General features: G+C 39.1%; 1 protein-coding gene and 1 long non-coding RNA gene across 2 annotated transcripts; both read right to left on the minus strand.

Annotated features, from left to right (window-relative positions):
• Positions 1-14,025: 14,025 nt before the first annotated feature.
• LOC138875990 (uncharacterized) lies at positions 14,026-14,388 on the minus strand. Its single transcript, XM_070154873.1, has one exon. The coding sequence runs from the start codon at positions 14,386-14,388 to the stop codon at positions 14,026-14,028; it is 363 nt and encodes a 120-aa protein (XP_070010974.1).
• A 6,110-nt stretch (positions 14,389-20,498) lies between these two features.
• LOC138874400 (uncharacterized) lies at positions 20,499-21,044 on the minus strand. The gene is made up of 3 exons (XR_011401379.1): positions 20,897-21,044; positions 20,758-20,811; positions 20,499-20,689 (listed from the first exon to the last, which is right to left on the minus strand). It is a non-coding gene; the product is annotated as an uncharacterized lncRNA (long non-coding RNA).
• Positions 21,045-25,119: the final 4,075 nt, after the last annotated feature.

The following is a 25,119-nucleotide window of genomic DNA, read 5'->3' on the forward strand; positions in this document are numbered from 1 at the left end:
ACGAGCCCTTGAGGATGTATTTTCCTGATGAAGAAGTGATGCATGTAGATGAATTGGAATTATCTGAGGAACCAGGTTGGAAGCTCTTCTTTGATGGAGCCGCAAATGCGAAAGGAGTGGGAATAGGAGCAGTACTTATTTCTAAAATAGGACATCATTATCCTATTACAGCACAGCTACGTTTCTATTGTACCAATAATATGGCTGAATATGAGGCATGCATTTTGGGTTTACGGTTAGCTGCAGACATGGATGTCCAGGACGTCTTGGTGTTGGGAGACTCGGACCTTCTGGTGCATCAGATTCAGGGTGAATGGGAAACAAGGGATTTGAAGCTTATACCATATCGACAATGTTTGCACGATCTGAGCAAGCGATTTTAATCAGTGGAGTTCAGACATATCCCAAGAGTTCACAATGAGGTTGCCGATGCTTTGGCCACTTTAGCATCGATGTTGCACCACCCAGACAAAATTCATGTTGACCCGTTGCATATCCAGGTTCGTGATCAGCATGCTTATTGCAACATGATAGAGGAAGAAATGGATGGCGAGCCATGGTTTTATGATGTCAAGGAATACCTCAGGATGGGGATATACCCGGAACAGGCCACCGAAGATCAAAAGAGAGTCATTCGGCGATTGGCAAATGTATTTTTCCTCAGTGGGGGAGTGTTGTACAAAAGAACACCAGATTTGGGATTGCTGAGATGTATAGATGCTAGTCAAGCCACGACAGTTATGACAGATGTACATGCTGGAGTTTGTGGGCCACATATGAGCGGATATGTATTGGCAAAGAAGATTCTTCGAGCAGGGTTATTGGCTCATTATGGAGCGTGATTGTATCAGTTTCGTGCGGAAGTGCCATCAGTGTCAGATACACGGAGATTTGATTCATTCTCCGCCAACAGAATTGTATACAATGTCAGCACCATGGCCGTTTGTTGCATGGGGCATGGACGTCATTGGACCAATTGAGCCGATAGCTTCCAACGGTCATAGGTTCATTCTGGTCACCATCGATTATTTCACCAAGTGGGTTGAGGCTAAAACTTTCAAGTCGGTAACCAAGAAGGCAGTGGTGGATTTCGTTCATTCCCATATCATCTGTAGATTTGGGATCCCCAAAGTGATCATCACGGACAATGGCGCTAATCTTAACAGCAGTTTGATGAAAGAAGTGTGTCAACAGTTCAAGATTACACACCGTAATTTCACACCATATCGTCCCAAGGCAAATGGAGCGGTCGAGGCGACCAACAAGAACATAAAGAAGATACTGAGGAAGATGATAGAAGAATCCAGACAATGGCATGAGAAATTACCATTTGCATTGTTGGGTTATCGCACTATTGTCCGTACTTCAGTAGGGGCAACTCCTTATTTGTTGGTATGCGGAACTGAAGCAGTAATACCGGCAGAAGTTGAAATTTCATCCCTTCGGATTATCGCTGAGGCTGGGATTGATGACGATAGATGGGTCAAAGCCCGATTGGAGCAGTTGAACTTGATTGATGAAAAAAGATTGGCAGCAGTATGCCATGGCCAATTGTATCAAAGGAGAATGGCAAGAGCCTACAACAAGAAGGTGCGCCCCAGAAAATTTGAAGTGTGGCAGCAGGTGTTGAAACGAATCCTGCCACATCAGGCCGAGGCAAAGGGCAAGTTCGCCCCGAATAGGCAAGGGCCGTTTATTGTGACTAGAGTGTTATCCGATGGCGCTTTATGTTTAACAGATATTGAAGGAAAATGCGTCGACATGGCTATCAATTCGGATGCAGTTAAGAGATATTATGTATGATTTCTTTTGATTGTAATTGTTGTTTGTTTGTACTTGGCACTCATCGGAGAATGAAACGACGGAGGCAATTCTTTCTTCTATCCAAACACTTTAACATTTGCTTCCCCCTTTGAGCCTTATTTATTCTTTCATACCCCTATTTTGAAATCAGTAATGAAAATGAAAAGAAAAGAGAAGAGAAAAAATAATGATAATAAAGACAAAAAGAAAAGTCACAAGAAAAACAAAGGAATTGGGAACTACGTTTGACCTGATTCCTCAAAAAAGGATACGTAGGCACCTCACGGCTCGGTCATAGTGTAACAAAAAACGAAAAAATCCCCAAGCAAGAAAAACTGGGGCAGAAGTTGTGTTTATAATTTTGGGAAAGAAAGTTGATTCCAAGAATTGTAATATTTTACCCATCAAAATTATTTTGAACCTTTTACCCTTTTTCTTTTAGCCATACACAAAAACCCACATTGATGTCCAAAAAAGACCTCCCGATCAGTATCCGAGAAGTGCAAGTCATGCAAACGGAAGTCGGGAATAACACTCTGATCCCTAGTAGAGAAGAGGATCATAAGCTGGAAATGAATTGATAGCCGAAAGAATCCCTAGTAGAGAGAATCTTATCGGCAACACTCCAATCCCTAGCTAAGTTGAGAGAACAAAACGAGAGAGTCTTATCGGTGAAAACCTTCACAGGCACCATAAGGCGACGGGAGTTGAGAGAAATGAGAGAGTTTTATTAGTGAAAACCCCTCGAAGGGCACTATGAGGCGATAAGACAAGATTGGCGGAAAGGATATGCATTTGGCAAAGAGTTGAGTGCCTGTTTATCCCCAGCAAGATGAGGCCGTCCGAAAGATTGATTGATACAAATAGACTGGGTTGATTAATCCGGAATGCACGACATAATCATTGGGATCGGTTATATCATTCAGATAAGTTCTTTTCTTTTCTTTTCCCCAGCATTCGTTCTGAAAGACTTCTTCTTTTCCATCTTTTAAAATCATCACTTTTCATTTCTTTTGTTTTAAGACTTTATCTCCCCAGCAGTTTGTTTTGAGAAAGATTTTTCAGAGCTTACTACTAGTTTCCAAAACGGTGCAAAGCAAAATGCGAATAGGACAGGCCAGAGATAAGGCGCCAAAGCGAAAAGAAGTTTGTCGCAAGACCAAATGATGAATGGGTCTAGATTCCAAGAGGACCAAATTTCCAAGGAAAGTTAGAGAAAAACAGAAATTAGGAGGTTGAGAAGTTATGGATCAAATTCCAAGAGGATCCCCAGCAGATTTGCGAGATGCAGGAACAACTCCGACAGATTACCGACCAAGTTCCGCGATGATCGGACAACACAGAGCGGGGAAGGAAGAGAAAATAAAAACCAGCCCCAACAGAAATATCATCCCCAGCAAATAATATCATCCCCAACAAGTTTTGTAATAAAACGCAAAGCAGGGAAAGGAAAAGGGAAAAAACCATCCCCAGCAGGAGTGGCACGACCACTCACCACGTTTTAAACTAACAAATTTTTCTTTGATTTGAAGCAGGGAAAGGAAATGTTATTAACAGCGGGAAGACATGGCCGCAAAGAAGATTATCAAACTGGGGCAGAAAATTTTCTCTCATTGTGAAAATGTTCTTGAAATCAGATACCCACTGGGGGAAGATGGAAGATAACACAAGTTTGAAGGAAGTGGAATCCCCAGCAGTATACGGGAGAAGGCAATACAAATTTTAAAGAAAACAATCTTGGAAGAAGCAAGATAACCCGAGTTTTAAGGGTAGTGGTCTTTGAATCAGTGTCATCCCCACCATTGTTGAAGTAACTAGTCTTAAAGAAGGAAGATAATTCCCCAGCAGTGTTATCCCCGGCAGGTTTCAGAGAAGTGAAAGCACCAGCTTTAAAGGAAGTAGTCTTTGAAGAAGGAAAATAACATATTTGTGAATAAAATATCGGTGTTACCCCCAGCAGTTTTTAGAGGAATAAAACACTAGTTTTGAGGAAAGCAGTTCTGAAAGAGGATGATTCAAGTTAGAAGGAAAATGGTTCGGGAGGTAGGAAGGAACAACAACAATAAAACGCATTGTTTAAGAAGTAGTTGAAGTCAGGAACCCGCCTGGAGAATGGAGGTATTACATTTTACAAAATAGTTGAAGTCAGGAGCCCGCCTGAAGAACGGAGGTGTTACATTTTAAAGTTGTTAAAGTCAGGAGCCCGCCTGAAGAACGGAGGTGTTACATTTTAAAGTTTATTGAAGTTAGGAGCCCGCCTGAAGAACGGATGTGTTACATTTTAAAGTTTATTGAAGTCAGGAGCCCGCCTGGATAATGGAGGTATTATCTTTAAATTGTTTATTAAAGTCAGGAACCCGCCTGGAAAATAGAGGTTGTTATATTCTCAAGTTGTAGTTGAAGTCAGGAGCCTGCCTGGAGAATGAAGGTATTACATTCTGAGTTGTAGCTAAAGTTAGGAGACTGCCTAGAGAATGGAGGTTGTTGTCATTTCAAGTTGAAGTTGAAGTCAGGAGCCCGCCTGGAGAACGAAGGTGTTACGTTTTAAGTCATAAATTGAAGTCAGGAGCCCGCCTGAAAAATGGAGGTGTTATGTCTTTAAGAAGTTGTTGAAATCAGGAGCCCACCTGAAAAATAGAGGTACTATATTTTTAAGAAGATGTTGAAGTCAGGAGCCCACCTGTAAAACGGAGGTTGTTAAATTTTAAGTTGATGAAGTCAGGAGCCCACCTGTAGAACGGAGGTTGTTTATCTTGAAAGTTGTTGAAGTTGGGAGTCCGCCTGTAAAACGGAGGTTGTTAAATTTTAAGTTGATGATGTCAGGAGCCCGCTTGTAGAACAGAGGTTGTTTATCTTGAAAGCTGTTGAAGTCAGGAGCTCGCCTGTAAAACGGAGGTTGTTAAATTTTAAGTTGATGAAGTCAGGAGCCCGCCTGTAGAATGGAGGTTGTTTATCTTGAAAGCTGTTGAAGTCAGGAGCCCTCCTGTAAAACAGAGGTTGTTAAATTTTAAGTTGATGAAGTCAGGAGCCTGCCTGTAGAACGGAGGTTGTCTATCTTGCAAGTTGAAGAAGTCAGGAGCCCGCCTGTAGAATAGAGGTTGTTAAATTTTTAGTTGATGAAGTCAGGAGCCCGCCTGTAGAACGGAGGTTGTTTATTTTAAAAGTTGAAGAAGTCAGGATCCCGCCTGGAGAATAGAGGTATTATATTTTTAAGAAATTGTTGAAGTCAGGAGCCCGCCTGGAGAATAGAGGTGTTATATTTTTAGGAAGTGGTTGAATTCAGGATCCCGCCTGGAGAATAGAGGTGTTATCTTTAAGAAGTTATTGAAGTCAAGAGCCCGCCTGGAGAATGGAGGTGTTATATTTTAAGAAATAATTATTGTTGAAGTCAGTAAAGCAGAGGAATACAACAAAAATCCCCAGCGGGAAACAACAAAAATCCCCAGCAGAGGAAGGCAGTTCAAGATTCGAAGGAAAAATAATGCGAAGCTCACAAGAAGGAAATAAGCAGTAGGAGATCGACAATCAAGGGAGAATACAAGTCAAATCAGAAGTAAAGAAATACCAGAGGAAACACAAGGCAACAAGGCAGCAACAGTCATATGACCAAGTTTGAGAATAAATCTTTGTAATTCATGGATCATAGCTTAGTATAACTTCTTTATCTTTCATCAAGGTGTAATAAGGAGGTCAGTAAGCGGTAACATCAGTAGCAACAACAGTAACAGCAAAATAACAGCTCCATGGTAGTCCCAGCTACCGAAACTTCCCGAACTACATTAACCCGATTCCCTTCTAGCCAGGAATATGTAGGAAACCTTTGAAGCAAAGGTTCGGTTAAATCTTTTCAAAAAAAGCTTCACACGGAGTATTCCAACGGGCAAAATAGCTCGTATCCGCTCACTTTATCTTTGCACAAAAACTCTTTGTGTTTTCGGACAAAGAGAGGCAGCTGTGAGCACGTGATTTTTGCTCTATGAGAACTACCCTTTAAAAATTCAAAATAAAATGGTTTTGTGTTGTTTGTAATATATTTGTATTTTGTCTGCGCATGTTTATTTTTACTTTAGTTAAGAAAAATAAAAAAATTATGTGTTGCCTGTGCATTTAGGATTTAATATTACAATTAGGAATTAATTAAAACAATTTTGGCTTTGCGAGAACGAAAATCACAAAAATGATGTACTGTGTATTTTTAGCATTTGATGTCCGATTATGCGATTTTGTTTTCCCATTTGTTAGGAAATTATGTGTGATAGTTAATTAGCATTTTTATAAGTTAATTTGATTTATAAATCAATGTAGGATTTTGGCTTTTAATTTGGAAAATTAGTTTAAGAAGAAAAAGAAACAAATAAAACAAGAAAAAGAAAAAAAAGTCGGATTGGGCTTAGGCCCACCCCGTTTTGCCCGTTCAAACAGGCCCAAACCACCCCGGTCCAGTCCATCTCAACGACACCCAAACGACATCATTTTGGGGAAGCCCTGATCAGGGCCATTGATCTCACTTGATCAACGGTCCAGATCACTCCGCCCTCACCCGTAACCCCATACCCGACCCGTGGCCCCGGATCGACCCCGACCCCAACACTAAACCAAATGACACCGTATTTGATTAGTTCCTTGAACCTAGCCGTTGATCTTAATTGATCTAACTGCCGGGATTAAATCCCTCACGTCGTATATATTCCTAAATCCTACCCCGCCCCCTAAACCAAACCCCCCCTACCTCTTCGTCTCTGAGCTTCAGAGACCAAACAGATCCCCCGTCTCTTGCCACCGTGCATCGCCCACCGGAAATCGCCTCACGGCGATTCCGGTGGTCCAAACAACCCCATATTTTCACCACTGATTCCCCACACCCTCCTCTTTCCAAATCTACCCTCCATTGTCCTAGAATCATCACCATCTGCTTCGAATATCAGATTGAAGAATCAGTCTTAAACCCTAGTTTATCCAATGACCCCCAAATTAACACCCCTAGAACATCTAACCACCCCCAATCCAAATCCAGTACCCGTTTGCTTCGAATCATCCTCAAGTTTCTCTAATCTTCATTTGAAGATTCGAGCAAAACTTGGACCTACCCCAATCCGCCCTGAACTCACACCCTGGCACCCCCTGGCCTCCCTCATGCCCAAAACACACTTGGTTCCGTTCGAATCTTGCTAGAACCATCCGAACCCCAAATCGAACCCCCAAGAACCCTAGAAAACCAAAGGTTGAGGTTTGTCCAAAGAAAAGGAATTTGGGTGTCCATTGGACCTTAGTCGAAGTGTTCTTAGTTGAGAACACTCGATTAAGGTCCGTTCGACCTCAAAAAAGGTCCGAGACAGAGTCCAAGTCAGGATCGTCTAGTCTACGAGTTCCTCAGGTATTTTTTTCCTGTTGGTTCCATTTTGTATGTGTTTATATCTGTTTATTTGTTTAGTTTAGTTTTATTAACTTTCCATTTCTTTTGTCGATTGATTCTGTCCGTCTTCAATGACCCTTTATTTGGTCGAACTTTTTCTGGTCATGGTTAATGAATGTGATAAAATTATATAATCGATTTGAATAAGTGTCGTCGATTAGTTAAGTTTTTATGAATCCCTGTTTCTATCAATACGATTCGAATCACCTGTGTGCCTGTTCGATTCTTATTTGCTATTGATTGTATGTGTTGAGATTCGTGTAGCCGATTGAATAAGTGTCGTCGATTAGTTTTACCTGCTTCAATTCTGATTAAATAACCTGATAATAATGTGATTCGTACTGCTTCAATTCTGATTGAATCATTGTTTGAATTTGATTGTGAATTGGTTATAGCTATAGTATTTTAGTGATCAGTTAAAAAATCAGTTATTAGGTTAGTAACTTAGAAAACAGATCGACGAAGTTTAGGGCATGGCAGTAATACACAGGGGTTAAGGGGGTATTTTAGGGTTTAAAAGGCTTGAAATGTTTAGTGTTAGTGGTCTGACAGTAGGGTACTTAGCTGACCATTAAACTAACACTTTGTCTAGTAGTAGTGGCTTCGGAAACATAATAGCATGGGGGGATTGATTGAATATTATAAGTTGCCCATGCCTTTGGACACAAGACACTTGATAATGGGCTGTCAGGGAATATCATGGGCAGAAATACTTTCCTAAGTGCTCCTTAGAATTGAAAAATGGGTTGAGGTTTTGGGTTTAAATAGAGAGATTAGTAGAGACATTAGGGGGATTTTTTGAACGGGCGGGAAGGGTTTAGAGTCAAAAAGATATAGAAAAAGTCAAAAAAGATAGGCAGACAGACAGAGAGAAAAATAGACATTGAGAGACAAATAAGGGAGAGGGCTGGAGAGACACACACTTCCTGACCTTGACAAAGGTTGAGAAAACCTACTGTTGCATTAGTGCTCCTGAAGTCAAATTAGAATTCCAGTTGATGAGTTGCATGTTTCTAGCTTGATTTCTGATTGTGAGAGTCTCAGAGGTTCCCTGGTTGGTTCTCTAGTGATTTTGGGTTTATTCAGGCTGGTTTTGAGTCAGTTCTGGTGATTCTATTGGATTTTAAACACTTTTGGATCTCTGGTTTATCGCTTGGGTCTGATGCATATGTCACTAGCTGTTGGTACCAGCTGTTTGGTATTCGCAGTGTTTGTTTGCTGTTCTGCTGTGTTGTATTGCTACTGCTGCTGATCCTCTTCTTTCTCTTCTTGTATTGTCAATACCAGGTACATATTTCGAGCCTATGTCGAATGTAGCTCCATCTGTTGGAAACATGAAATGAAACTGAATATCTGTCGTGGTTCTATTTTGATAATTTTGTTATGTTAGGTAGTTCCCTATATAGAGATTGAAATGCCTATTGTAATAAAATAGGGGCTATCCTGAATGGTGAATCTAGGATTGTTAGTTTAAGGATTGTTAAACTAGTTAGAGAAGTGTGTTGAATCCGGAGTTAGCAGTTTATTTTGGTCCAGCTATTGTTACCAATGTAGTGCAATTTTGATCTGTATGAGGGATAGTTTTGCAATTGGACATTGAGTTAATAATCAACAGATGCCAGGGTAACAAACAGGTTTAATAGTCTTCAGTAATCCATTTCTAAATTCATGATTCCTTAAGTATTGAGTGTTGGTTTAATATTGTTAGTTTGAGCTAGTATTACTGTTGCTTAAATCCAACCATGCTTCCCGTCGGATTTTCCCTTTATAGTGATAATTAGGAACTCATTAATAGATAAGCAAGTAAGGTAATCTTCATGATCATCGAGTGCATGTTGAATAACTTGTAGCATCTCAGAGTATGTGTGTTTAACTCAAGTTAAAACGGGGTCTGATTTAACAATTAAAGGCTTAACAGTCCACTAAGCGGACAGTTGGGGCTTCAGTGTCCTTCTCAAACTGCCCAGATTTCATACCCGTAGCAATTTGTCGAGGCGGGTTGGCTATTTCGTTCCTGGGCTGACCCTGAGGCCCCAAAACCGTGGAGAGTTTGACTTAGTTGGAAGTCATAGCTGCAAAAGTAATAGCTCCTAAATAATGCTAATTAATTAGGGCCTTTTCTTGTTACTAGAGACACAAATATGATAGAAAAATGTAGTCAATTTAGGATCGTCCTGTTAAAAATAAACGAGATGAGCCTCGCCGAATAAAATGCAAGGACTACGGGGCCCTCACAAAATGTATGTATTAATTACTTAGAACTCGGGATCGGCCGCTTAGCGAACTTCATGGCCTTTTCCCAAAATGACCACACGTTAGTCTCTTTAGGCGCGGACTTTAGATAACATTACCTTCCTAAACTCGGGTGCACATTTATGTGACCCAAATCCAAGTCTCGACGAAGTCGAAATTTGTCGCTAATCGCAGGTACATTGATTGTGACGTGGTTCGAGATGCATTTCCACGACGTTGCAAATTCCTTTTAAAAAAAACAAAAACAATGAATTTGACGAGCCTCGACAAACAAAACACATAAGCTGCGGGGCCCTCTATAAGAGTTTGTAAAATTCCTTAGACTTCGGGATGGGCCGTTTAGCAAAAGTTCACGGCCTTCCCCAGAATGATAATACGATCGTCGCTTTAGGCGCGCCTTTAATAATTTACTTTCTTAAACTCGGGTGCACATTTATGTGACCCGAATCCATATCTCAACGGAGTCGAAATGTGTCGATAACCACGGGTACATTGATGTGACGTGGTTCGAGATACGTTTTCACAACGTTGCAATTCTCTATTAAAATAACGATGATAATAATAAAAGTGGTTAAAAGTTAAAATTTGCACATAGGTTCATAATTGTATAAAAATCAGATAATCAAGCCGAATATGACAGTTGAGCGACCGTGCTAGAACCACGGAACTCGGGAATGCCTAACACCTTCTCCAGGGTTAACAGAATTCCTTACTCGGATTTCTGGTGCGCGGACTGTTGAACAGAGTCAATATTTTCCTCGATTCGGGATTCAACCGGTGACTTAGGACACCATAAATCTCCCAAGTGGCGACTCTGATCCTTTAATAATAAATCTCGTTTCGATTGTCCTTTAATTGGAAAAACTCCCTCTGCGCCCCTTTGCGGTGGCGCGGGCGAAAAGGAGGTGTGACAGTCCCTAGATCAAATTATCTCCATTTAACGGAATCTAGAAATCTAAGGCTAAAGATTTCTTAAGTTTGACCGGAGATTTAACTTTTAAGAAAACGGCTCCGGAATGGAATTTTGATGATTCCAATAGTTTTGTATGGTGTTTTGGACTTAGGATCATGTTCGGATTTGGATTTGGAAGTCCGTAGGATAATTTGACGCATTTTGGCAAAAGTTGAAAAATAGAAGATTTTTGGAAAGTTGACCGAGGGTTGACTTTTTTGATATCGGGGTCGGAATCTAGGTCTAAAAATTTTCATAGCTTTTTTATGTCATTTATGACTTGTGTGCAAAATTTGAGTTCAATCGGACTTGATTTGATAGGTTTCTGCATCGAATATAGAAATTGGAAGTTCTTAGTTTCATTAAGCTTGAATTGGGGTGTGATTCACGATTTTAGCATTGTTTGATGTAATTTGAGGTATCGACTAAGTTTGTGTCATATTGTAGGACTTGTTAGTATACTTGTTTGGGGTCCCATGAGGTTCGGATAAATTTTGAAAGATTTTGGCATTTTGAGCATAAGCATGTAATGATCCAAAGGTCCATTTTCAGTTATAGAGATCGAAATTTGATTTCGAGACTTCTGACATTTTATAATGAATTATAGGAGTGATATGGAAAGTTTGGTCTAATTTCATCAAGTCACGATTGGGTTTTTAACGCGAAACATGAGTTAATTGTTTAACGAGCGAAATGAGAATCTCACTAAGCAAATGAGTTCTGAATTGAGTTTCGATTGAAGGACTATGTTTGTATTATTATTTGTGACTCATAGGAAAAAGAATCATCGAATTCCGAGTTCGTATGATGGAGTTAGAGCCTTTTTAGTGAAATTAAAGACTGTTGGTGCAACAGATCTGGTGTGCACCTTTAGCGACCAGATTTGACCACTTTTAGCAACGGGAATTGAGTTTTAGCGACCAGAATCGGGGTTTTAATGTTGTTTATGTTTTTAGCTAATTTTGATGTTGTTTTGGTGAAAGAACACGGTTTGGGGCAATTTTTGAGCAAGAAATCATGGGAAATCTTGAGGTAAGTCGCTTGTGATCATTTCTACTCCATAATATTGAATTATCATCGAATAATCCGACTAGATTACATGTTTTTGAGGTGTAAATTGGGGATTTAGACCTAGGGATTTGAAAATAAGATTTAAAGATTTGGAGGCCAAATTGTTATCAGAATTTAGTAATTTTGGTATGGTTGGACTCGTGGCTGAATGAGTTGTCGGATTTTATGAGTTTCATCGGATTCCGAGACGTGGGCCCCACAGGTGATTTAGAGTTAAATTTCGGATTTTGTTGGAAAATTTGTATTTTCACACGGAATTAATTCCTATAATTAGTATTGATTGAATTGAATTAACTGTGGCTAGATTCGGGTCGATTCGAGGCCTATTCGAGGGGCAAAAGCATTTCGGAGTAGGATTTTTGCTCGGATTAAGATAAGTAACGGTTATAAATCTGGTCCTGAGGGTATAAAACCCCGGGCATTGTGTCATATGACTATTTTGGAGGTGACGCACATGCTAGGTGACGGGCGTGTGGGCATGCACCGTAGAAATTGTGACTTGGTCCATCCCGTGAGACTGTGGAATTAATTGGCCTACTGTTTAATACATGTTCCCTTTGTTTTCATAGAAATTGACTGTACTTCATGTTAGAAATCATGTTTAGGCCTTATATGATCACTGTTGAGACCTGCGAGGTCGTGTACTTACTGAATTAGCTGCTAATTGTTGTTTTGTACTCAATCATAGCTTTTCTTGCTTATTATGCCTCTGTCTCTTTCTTTTCATTGTTGATACATGACATTACCTCTGTTTGGGTTGTTATATGATTTTTGAGAGCCCGAGAGACTAGAGAGATTAATGACTGAGTGAGGCCGAGGGCCTGATCTGTGAGGAAATTTATGGGATCGGGTTGTACGCCGTAGCATGTTGTTACTGATTTATGACTGAGTGAGGCCGAGGTCCTGATCTGTGAGGATATTTATGGGATTGGGCTACACGCTGCAGCATGTTGTTATTGATTTATGATTGAGTGAGGCCGAGGGCCTGAGTGATTTATGCCACAAGGTGGCTTGTTATAGCGCTTGGGTTGAAGGAGTCCCTCTGGAGTCTGTACACACCCCCAGTGAGCGCAAATACCTACTGAGTGCGAGTGCCGAGTGCTGAGCGACTGGGAAGAATGAGTGAATGTGAGGAATTAGTGATTGTGAGGTTGGAGTGACTGGGAGGACAGAGTGACTGTTATTCTAAGAAAATACATTTACTTCATTACTGTTGCATGGTAGATGTCATATCACTATTTTGTAAATTATTGGAAGATATTATTTATTGCTCAGTCAAATTTAATATCTGGTTTATTGAGTACGTACTGATGTGACTTAAACTATTAAATTGAAAGTATGACTACTCTTATTTGAAAGTTATTGAGATAACTGTATTTTCATAGCTCGTCACTACTTCTCAGTTCCTTATTTATTTTTGTTACTTACTGAGTTGGTGTACTCACGTCACCCCTTGTACCTCATGTACAGATCTAGACACTTCAGGTCACGGCGGTTGCTGATTGAGGAGTCAGACTCATGAGACTATTGAGGTAGCTGCATGGCGTTCGCTAACCTTGACTCTCCTTTCCTTTCATATTCTACTATTATATATTTTTAGACAGTGTTTTATCAGTCGGATGTTGTTATCATTTAGATGCTCATGCACTCAGTGACACCGGGTTTTGGGGATGGATTGTTTAGTACTTTTGGAGTTATATTCTATTCTTAAAGGTTTTATTTAATATTAACTGCTTCCACCTTTATTTAAAAGTTATACTATGTTGAGATGTTGAGTTGAGGCTTGCATTGTACCACGATAGGCGTCATCACGACAGGTGAGATTTTGGGTCGTGACACATCATAAAAACCAGCAATTCCGAAACATGAAGAAATGGCCTATAGCCCATTTAAAACACACCCAAGGCCCCGGGACCCTTTCCAATCATACCATGCAGCTCTAAAATATAACGCGAACCTACTCGAGGCCTCAAACCACCCCAAAACATCAAAACTACGCATCGTTCCTCAATTCAAGCCTAATGAACTAATGAACTTTTAACTTCCAAAACTCATGCCGAACCATATCAAATCGACTCAGAATGACCTCAAATTTTGCATACAAGTCCCAAATGACATAACAAAACTATACTAACTCCCAGAATCATAATCTGAATCCGATATCAACAAAAACAACTCCCAGTCAAACCTCTCAACCTTCTATACCTTCAACGTTCCAACTTTCGCCAAAATATATCAAATCAACCTACGGACCTCCAAATCCAAATCCGTACACACGCCTAAGTCCAAAATCACCATATGAAGCTACTGGAATAATCAAAATACCGGAACTGGAGTCAACAACATAAAAGGTGAAATTTCGATCAACTCTTACTATTTAAGCTTCTAAAACAAGAATCATTCTTCCAAATCAATCTTGAATCTTTTGAAAACCAAAATCGACCATACACGTAAATTATAATGAAGAATTTGAAGCTACTTAAGACCTCAAACCGTCGAATGTAACTCTAACTCAAAATGACCGATCGAGTTGTTACAACCTTTTTTCTACAAATATACCACTCTTAGACAAAATTACATGATCAGTCTCAACTACAATTTTGAAGCCTCTTTTAGAAAGTAAACTAGTAGATATCAAGTTCTTCAATATTTTAGAAAGATGGAAAGCATTCAAAAGAGTCAACTTCTGTCCAGATGTAAAATTGATTTCAACTATTCCTTTTCCTGCAACTTCGGCTGTAACATGGTTGCACATCAACACCTTTTCAGATTCTTTAACTTCCGAATAAGTCTTGAACGTATTCTTGTCGTGAGAGACATGAATTATTGTGCCAGAATCTAACCACCAATCTTGATTCTTTGTGGTTGTTGCAGCTATGTTCAACTCTTTAACCATCTCAATTGGTATAGTAGAAATTATAGCCACCAACCCTTATGAAGAACTTTCTATTGTGTTTACCTTCTTTGAATTTCTTGAATTTCCAGATTTTTCAACATCTGCTGAATGAAAATTTTATTTCTGCTTTCTTAAACCTGCATTCTTGAATCTTATGGCCTTTCTTTCCATAATGATAATAATTCATATTCTTTCTCTTTTTTATTAAGGGACTTCTTGGAAATTTTCAGATTTTTTTTCTCGAATTATTCTGACTAACAGTGAAACTGGAGGGTTGAATAATTGCATCACGAGCACGAGTCTCACTTTCAATTTGAAGATGAGTTCTAAATTGTTCCATAGTCAATTTGTCAATAGAATGTAGAATTTTCTTTTTATAGTTATCCCAAGACAAAAGGCAATTTCGAGAGAATTACACCTATTTGAAGTGCATCAAGAATTTTCACTTCAAGATCGCTTAGTTTCGAAATTAAGATTTGTAATTGATGAATCTGATCCATTATAGGCTTTGTATCTACCATCTTAAATTTGAAATACTGAAAAGGTGGGAATTTATTTATACCTCATTTCTCATTTTCATATGCTGATTGCAACGCCTTCCAGATTTCCCTTGGAGATTTTAGATTGGAATACAAATCATACAATCGATCAGTCAAAGTATTCAGAATATGACCTCGATAAAGCAATTCATCTTCCTCCCATTTCTTCCTCTTTGCTTTGGTCGCATTAATATCATTCAGGGTAGGTTTTGGTAGTGCATGCAACAATGGATCAAGGACATAAAATATTTTCAGAGCAGTGAGAAAGAAAATCATCTTGTTCGTCAAACGAGTGAAGTTTAATCCATCAAAATGATCCAATTTGATTAAGTCTTTCTGATTCTAACAATGCAAAATAATTTCACCATAGTAGAATAACTCTTGAAAATATTATAAATAGTAGGTAAATAACAGAGAAATTAAGGCTTGAGGCATCAAAGGTCATCATCTTTCAAGAGTTATTACCTTTATATTATTTAGGGATTACTAGCAATTCTCTGTCAGGTGACAATAAAACATGAAAACATACATGCAAATTAAATATGCTACTTCTGGGATGTCTTTGTATTTATGGAGAGGAAATTAAATGAGACTTTTCATGGAAAGTTGCCCCTTTTACGAAAAGTCACAACTTTTTTGTTAATTTAAAATTTAAATATTTAATTCAAATTTTAAATAAACAAAAATCTATTTAAAAAATAAAATACGAAATAAATAAATAAATATATATATATATATATATATATGTATATATCCTTCAAAATATGTTTGTTGTTCATTTTATTGGACTTAATAGACATATATATATAGCTTTATAAAGCCAAAACAATGGCTTGTGATCATCGACGTGAGACTCCCACATGTGTACAAACTGTTTTAATATTTTAAGTACCTTTAGTCATGTGGGCGCTGGCCGATTTTTTGACAAGATCCCTCAAAAAGCCGTACGGTTATGGCCATCTAGTTGCGTCAGACCAAATTTAGTGTCAGAGCTTACACTTGCCGAGTCCGGAACCAAAATGTGGTTTTTGTTTTACTAAAAATACGCAAATAAGTGTTAAAAAAAGTTACCAAACTATATATAACGCCACAAAAAGTGGCGCTATACAGTAACGGTAACTGCACCGTTACTGTATAGCGCCACTTTTTGTGGCGTTATATATAGTAAACCTGACACATCTTACATAGCGCCACTATTAATGGCGCTATACCCCTTATTACATGATCCCACCAATAATTTATGGGTTCAATAATTCAAAAGCGTATAAAGTCACTTTTTGTGGCACTATATACAAAAAAAAAAAAAAAACCTCTCCGGCTAGCCATTTCCTATATAAACATCGTAGAATCGCCACAACTTCATTCAAATTTTTTTTTAACTTTTGTTGGTTTCTATTGTTGTTAAATTCTCCAGCATTTTTTCATTATGTCTGAAGAACGTAGAATAAGAGTATCATTATATGGGGGGGTGAGGTTGTGATGGAGAATAATTCTGTGGGCTACAGTTTACCTGCTAAGTGTAATGTTAAATTGCCACTTTCAATGGAGTACGAAACATTGATATCATTGTTATGCAAAAAAATGAGTGTGAGAAAACGTTCAGTGATACTCAAAGTAACCGGAAGATATCCGTATTCCGTTACGCCGCAAGGGGTTGCTTTTTACTCAGAGTTTAACGTCGACGATGATGACACTTTGAGTGATTTCCTGAGGACTCCGGACGAATGCCGGGAATTTCTTGTAATCACAATGTTGGAGATGTACGTGAAGGTCGAAGACGTTCCAAAAACCGAGGTTGTGCGTAGTAGAGATAACCCCCAGTCATCGGGTGGTTATTTTGGATCAGTTTTTGTCGGACATGTTTCGGATGAAAGATTTTTTCTTGATTTAAATTTATCACCGTCGGCGAATGAGCAGCGAGAAAATAATTTATACCCTGCTTTCCATAATTCACAAGAAGAGTGGTAAACTTCAATTTTCATTTGTGTTAATTATGTATATTTTTGGCGTATTGAATTAATTTTAACGCTCATTTATTTAATAGGGGGTACCGGCCGGATATGAATTTTACAAGTGGCCCATCCGGTAGTCATCACCTAACTGAAAACGTCCATCATGGAATATCATCACATTACGACTTGTAAGTGAAATGATATAGCCACATATAAAGCATTTATTAATTTAGTAGCTTATATTTTTGTTGAAATGTGCAGTGAAAACGAGCAAGTTGAACTACCCGTACTCACTCAATTTCCCGAAAATGATGTATTACATCAGGATCTGGCAGATACACAGAGTGAGGAAGAGAACAACGATTACGATAACAATGCCGATGAATCGGGAGACGAGACACTATTTGCTCGTGAGGATGGTGATGAAGAGGACGAGGAGGAAGGACCCGATTTGAAGAGAGCCCCCCATAGACGAAAAGTGTACAAGTCTGAAGTGTCGTTTCATTCAAGGGAGATTCCTTATATTGATAACTTGCCAGCCGTGCCGGATGTGGAAGCTCTCACAAGGGATTTTGATGAAATCCGGACAGCAATGTGGGATGAGTCTAGACCAACGGTGCTTGCAAAGGGGATGCTTTTTCCTGATAAAGCACGCGTAAGCAGGGCTTGTAAAATGCACAATGTTAAAGAGTGTCGTGAGATGCAGGTATCGGAGTCAAGTCCGACGGTATACAAGGCTATTTGCCGCAGGTGGTTTTGGCCATGTAATTGGATGTTGCGTGCGTCGAAGAAGAAGACAGGTATGTGGAAAGTGGGTAAATACATTCCCACCCACACATGCGAAATGGACACTTTCAACGGGAATCACTTCAACTTGGATATTGACTTGATATCTCTTGTACTTATTCCGCACATCGAAGCGTCCATAAGGTATAAAATCAAAGAGTGCATTACAGCAGTCCACCAGGAATATGGCCACACAATTACTAAAAGAAAGGCATATCTTGGGCGCAAAAGAGCGTTTGAAATAGTCTATGGTAACTGGGATAAGTCATTTGCGGATCTGCCTAGGTACATGGCTGCACTGCAGCACTTTAACCCCGGAAACAGTTGTTGAATGGAAGCTTGAGCGGAGTCCGGGTAAACCAGAATATATATTCAATTACGTGTTCTGGGCGTTTAAGCCAGCAATTGATGGTTTTCCGTATTGTCGGCCCGTAATATCCATAGACGGAACTCATGTCTATGGAAAGTACGATATCAAGCTATTGATAGCTGTGGCAGTGGATGCTAATGGACAGATATTTCCTCTAGCCTTTGCTATTTGTGCCAATGAAAGCACAGAGACGTGGACAATGTTTTTGAACCACCTGAAAGAGCAAGTTGTCAAACAGAGTTCAGGTATTTGTCTAATATCTGATCGGCACGGGGGTATATTATGTTCTGTGGAGAACTTTCCTACCTGGCAAGAACCTTATGCATACTACCGTTACTGTGTGAGGCACTTTAAGGCCAATTTCAAGAAGGCACATCCCAAAAAGGATCTACATGATTTGATGTGGATGGCAGCAACAGACCACCAACAACATAAATTCCGGAGGCATATGGATTCTATCAGGCAAGAAGACGAGGCAGCATATCGTTGGTTAATGCGACATGATCCTGAAAAGTGGACGTTGCATGCAGATGGTGGCAGACGCTGGGGAATTCTTACTACAAACGTGTCAGAATCCTTCAACGGGTTATTAAAGTCGGCAAGAGGATTGCCCGTCACAGCCATGGTGCGTATGTCGTTCAAGCAGATGGCGGAGAGGTTTGTACAACGGTCTGCAGCTGCAACGGAATTGATGGAAAGGGGTGTTGAATTTATGCCAGTGCCTATGAAGAGATTAGAGAAATACAGACGGCGAGCACATTGGCATTCCTTTTTGCAATATGATAACGAACGAGGTATTTTTGAAGTTCGCACCGCTATCCATAATAATCGGGGTAATAATGTACATACTGTAAATGAATCTACAAGGTTATGCTCATGTGGGAAATGGTCAATCTACCACATGCCTTGTTCACATGCCATCCAGTGTTTTCAACGTGTTGGTTATTCGGAGACCAACTATATTGATCAACAATATAGTGTTTCCAAATACCTAAACACATATAGTGGTCAGTTGTAGCCAGTGGGTGCTGAGCATTACTGGCCCCCAGAACCATTTAAAATGGTGTGTAACAAGTCCTATTTGCGTAAAAGACAGGTACAGAAGAGAACGCATATACGGAACCAAATGGATGTTAGTGATACCGTATATGCGCGTAAATGTGGTATATGCTCGCAAACAGAACACGACCGTAGAAAATGTCCTTTGGGTGGCAACAGTAATCAAGCTCAGGGCGGGTGTTCTTCTATTGTACCTAACTACCCATGAGTTCATGTTGTAATAATTAGTTGTTATGTATACGATTTTAGTATTTATGAAATAAAATTTTCTTGTCTGTTAATTATGATTTGTACTTTCCCATTTTACCTATTTAAATAATAATTTAATATAATTATCGGTATATTTATTATGTGTGTGTTGTCTTGTCGACATCACAATATTTAATAAGCAAAATATAGCGCCATTATATATGGCGCAACGTGTGTCTTGTCTTGTCGAACTGAAAAAGCCGAAAAAGCTGACCGGCTGACATAAAGTCGTCTTGTCAACATCATGATATGGCGCCATTAGATATGGCACTATCTAATATAGCGCCATTAGATATGGCGCTATATATGTGTTGTTTCGCCTATAAATAATGGGGTCATTGTAGTTATTTTGTGTGCTAAAAATTTCCCCCAGAAATATTTCATTAAAAGTAAGTAAGGTTTTTTATTATAAGCAAATATTTCACAAATGGCTCAACCTGGTCGTCCACCAATTTGCTTCTGTGGAAAACCATGCATGATGGATTGTGGGTCGGAAGGTGCTAACGTTGGACGCCGATATTGGTGCTGTATGAACACATTGTACAAGCAACCCGACGAACCTACTTGTGAATTTGATGAATGGGCTGAGGAACCATGTTATCAGGAAAGCTACAGGGAAAGATTACAGGATTTTCATAATATGTGGTTATACCAGCAGAGAATATAAAAGGAGGGAGATAGAATTATTACAGAAATGAGGGAGAAAGTGAAGGAGGTGGAAGATAAAAAATGGAGAGCAGAATGGAATTGTGAAGCACACAAGGAACGCAACGAAAAATATAAACGGGAACTTGTGGAGGTGAAGGCGAGAGTAAAAGAGTTAGAAGAAGAAAAAGAGCAAATGGAAGAACGATTTAAGTGGTTGGAGCGAAGAATAAATGACAACTGAGGATGGAGCATTGGCGTGTATGTGTTTAGTGTCATTTTCATATTTCATGTATTTTTATTATGTTGGCCTGTTATGTTTGTGTTTGTGTTGTAGTAATATTTTCCTTATTTGTTGTACTAAATTTTATTTTAATTTAAGTGGAAGTTAAGTTTAAGTTGTTGTATTATTATACCAAATACTATAAAATGAAATGAGAACTAAAAAAAGTAACTGTCATATTAGATTAAATATTGTTGTTAATGTATACATAAATATTATTTACACCAAAAAAACATAAAAATGGAAGACCGAATCAATGTGTCCCGCATCCGGTGTGTCTCAAAGTAGCCGTTGGCCTGAGGCGCATCCCCTGCCGCCCGGGTACGCTATCAGGATCATCATCATCAAGTTGTCTCCTTATGGCCGGATGCGGCACAGGATGACATGTATCGGTGGTGCTGTCAGGTCCAGTAGAAGGCTACATAATAATATCAAACTTAGTATAGAAAACTACATAATAATTCACAAAAATTTATATTGTCTTACCATAATCGTGTTTGGATCCTGAATGTAGTCATCTGTCGCAGCATCGCATGAAGCCTAAAAAAGTAAATTAATAAAGTTAAAACAAAATAAATAAGTTATAGTAAAAACAGTAATAAAATTAATACTAATAAACTCATACCTGCGCATGTGATGAGCTGCCATAACTCAGTCGGTGCCCACTATCAAAATCTCGGATCGGTCGAGACTCATCAGTGGTAGACGGGCCAGGGAAATATCTACCCAACTCCACTCCTTGAAAATCCGAGCCCGTGATCAAGAATTGACCCGATGGGTCACCTGCGACGTCCCTGGAGTGTCATAAATGCCAAGGCTGTAAGACGGCATGTCGGTCTCATGCATGCCACCTCCCATATCAGCAGCAACATCATCAGCAGGAGCCTCAAAGCCCCCTTGCTGGGGACCTCCTCTCCGCCCACGACCACGTCGTCCGGTACCAGCAGGTCGTCGGGGAGCAGCAGCAGCTCGTCGGCCACCACCTCGTGGCATACCACGACCTCGCTGGTACGTGGCTGGGTCAACATAATCTGGCTGGTATGCCAAACGCTGATCCGATCGGCCTCGCTGCAGTGTCTGGGCAGCCACATCCATGAAGCGACGACTATAGTCCTGCATGATCACAGGATCGTGGACATAACTCTGCATCTGCTGCCCCATACGATATACGGTATGCAATCCAATCGCCTGCACAAAAGTTTTTAATATAAACTACGTATTTGACTCGAAATTACTATTAATGTAATTGATAATAATAGAAAACATACCAGAGCCTCATGTCTTCCGGCGTATGAGACGTACCGACCATCTACCTGATGAACTGGGTTCCCGATAAAAAGTCGGGAAACAGTGCGGTACCATGCCATATAAACTTCGATAGGAAAGTGTTGCGGAGCTGGGGTCAAGTCCCCTCGGCTGTCCCAAATACCCAACTGCGCTGTCAGCCAATCAATAAATGTGTCGTCCACCCTCATCCGATCATCCCTCTCATAATGTAAAGGATCTCATGCAGGCCGAGTCGGTATAGGCTGCGGAAATCCAAACTGACGAAATACTCGCTTTGAGGCATGATGCTCGACAATATCGAGGCACGTGAGAGGGACGGAAGCCCTCCAAATATGGCGGCCGTGCGTGCAATACGCTGGCAGGGTACCTATCAGCTCTTCGTTGTACGGCATCCAGATGAACTATCAAATAATAACACAAACCGTTAGTATGTGCAACACCTAGTTAAACAATAATTGGTAAGTTTAGTTAGATATTCACCTGTGCGTCCTCCAGAAAATCCAACACATCCCTACAAAAGGGGAGATTATGATGGCCATGATACTCTCGTGCAAGTCTACGACGCAATACCCACCTACAAGCTAGAGGGAGATCAGGAATATGTACATTAGCCGGTAGCTGTGGTAGAGGTGGCCGAAGCTGCAGAAATCGCTCCCACACCCAAACCTAACATACAAAGTTGACGTAAAGATTAACTATAACTAGGTAGAATTGTAACTAAAGGACATATTATTTGAATAAGTTGTCACCTGTAGAAGTGGCAGAAAGCCAGAAACGTCTCTATGTGTGCCCATGGATGCCCGACACATCTGCCTATACAAAAATGATAGGACAGCACCACCCCAGTTGTAGCTGACTGTATCATCGAAGTTCGCAATATGATGCAGAAAACGGAGGCTCACTAGGTTCCCCGAAGTGTTCGGGAACAAGACCCCCCAAATAGAAGGAGCAACAACAGCCTTGTATATTGCTCCACATCCACCTCCGCTGAGTCGTCGGTGATAGTATCGTGGATCTGCACCAAGTGATCTCTAATGGGGACCAACTGCATACGACTGCTCCCAATTGCTACATCTGGGTCCTCGGACCTGAAGCCCGTGAGCCTGTGCAGCATATCCATATATGAATCCCGATTAAAATATCTCATATTCCCAGGCAGTAAAACTGGCAAGCCATCAGTGGACAGGCCATATAAAATCTCGACGTCCTGGATTGTGATGGTGGCTTCGCCGATGGGCAGATGGAAAGTATGTGTCTCCGATCGCCACCGCTCAATCAACGCCGTGATCAAAGCATAGTCGAGCTGTATCCGGCCAATGCTAATGATCCTATATAATCCCATCTCCTCCAGGTGATGGACCACACGGGGATGTAGAACGCGGGGAGGAGTCAAAAACTCCCACAATAAATCCACTCTCCTACCCCGAAAAGTCTGCGTAAGCAACTCCCCCCCCCATATATGCTCGGATCTATGCTGGGGCTGTAGGGGTAGTAGCTCCGACGTCCGAGGGCCGGGATGTATAGGTGCATCCATGTCGTCAACAGTAAATTCATAATTTTTAATAACTATCATTAATAATTATGTGTTTTTTTATAATTTAAATTTATATTTTTTAACAACTTAATTGTAAAAATTATATATATACTTATGGGTTTCGTGCTAGATTTTCTGAGGCCTAGTGGTACCAAACTATCATTAATAATTTTATGTTTTTTTAATAATTTTTATTCATATTTTTTAATAACTTAATTGTAAAAATTATATATACCTATATATAATTTTTATAATTATGGGTTTCGTGCTAGATTTTCTGAAGCCCAGTGGTACCAAACTATCATTAATAATTTTATATTTTTTTAATAATTTTTATTCATATTTATTTAATAACTTAATTGTAAAATATATATATATATATATATATAATTTTTATAATTATGGGTTTCGTGCTAGATTTTCTGAGGCCCAGTGGTACCAAACTATCATTAATAATTTTATGTTTTTTTCTAATTTTTATTCATATTTTGTAATAAATTAATTGTAAAAATTATATATATATATATATAATTTTTATAATTATGGGTTTCGTGCTAGAATATAAGATAATTAAACAAAATGAATTCTAAGCTAAAATACTACACAATACTACGCTACAAGGCTCTAAATTTTACTACGCTAAAAGGGTCTACGTTTTACTACGCTAAAAAGGTCTACATTTTACTACGCTAAAAAATAATCTAAACTAAACGGCATAAAAACACATAAATATACATGAGGATATTAACAAACACATTTTTTAGACTAATTTACATATTTTTATACAACACTAAAATTAAATCCGGATAAAATTTAACATGCTAGTTTCGGAAAAAATAAACACAAACCGAAATAGAACACATACAAATCAAGTAATATGCATTGTTATAAAAGTTTCAACTTAAAATAAATCGAAATACCTCGATTTAGAATTTTCGGAATGTAAATAGATCGAAATTTTGACTCCGGAAGAGTGAATCCACAATAACACGAAGCCCTACTCGACAGTGGGACCACCAATCTTCAACTTTTATGTGTCGGGGGGACCCAAATTTAAAATTGGGCAGAATCGGGGGGGACCAAAAGGGAGTAAAATAATGGAGATGAAACGAAGAAAAAGAAAACGGAAGGATTTTTAATAAGGGGTATAGCGCCATTAATAGTGGCTCTATGTAAGATGGGATTTTGGGGTATAGCGCAATTAATAGTGGCGCTATGTAAGATGTGTCAGGTTTACTATATATAACGCCACAAAAAGTGGCGCTATACAGTAACGGTGCAGTTACCGTTACTGTATAGCGCCACTTTTTGTGGCGTTATATATAGTTTGGTAACTTTTTTTTAACATTTATTTGCGTATTTTGAGTCAAAAAAAAACCACATTTTGGTTCCGGACTCACACTTGCCCTATGAGGAAGCGCAATATTTTAGTGGTTATAAGTATGATATGTAGCGCACCACATTCATTATCGAGAAATTCAAAAAATAAATACAGTCAAACTCTCTATAACAACATCTCTATATAACAATACTTCACTATAAAAGTCAAGCTTTTTCAGAACTAATTTTTATGTTATGTTATAATACATGTTTTCTATAATAGCATTTCGCTATAACATCCAAAAATATTTTGAATAAACGAGTCTGTTATAGAGAGTTTTGACTGTAATTATTCCGTTTCAAATATTGTTAGATAAACAAGTTAACATAGATTTGTAATTAGTCAAAACAAACATTTTCTTGATTTCCAAGTGATCCTCTAATATGGTTCTAAATTGGTTACTAGTGAAAGGTGAGGAAAGGACAAGAAAGTATTATGTAGTCTAACGATAAATTGACGTTGAACCAAGGAGGATTAATTGCTTTCCTATTATAGACAATCTTTTCTTCGTTTGTTGCTTTTCTTGCGGCTTAAAAAATGCCATTGTTAGGATTACATGAATAATATGTTTTTTGTTATAAATATATTATATTATGGATGTTCATTTAGTACTTTGTTGTAAATAATCTTCCTGAAGAAGCTTATC

This window comes from Nicotiana sylvestris, chromosome 8 (assembly GCF_000393655.2).
Source record: "Nicotiana sylvestris chromosome 8, ASM39365v2, whole genome shotgun sequence".
NCBI classification, from domain to species: Eukaryota; Viridiplantae; Streptophyta; class Magnoliopsida; order Solanales; family Solanaceae; genus Nicotiana; species Nicotiana sylvestris.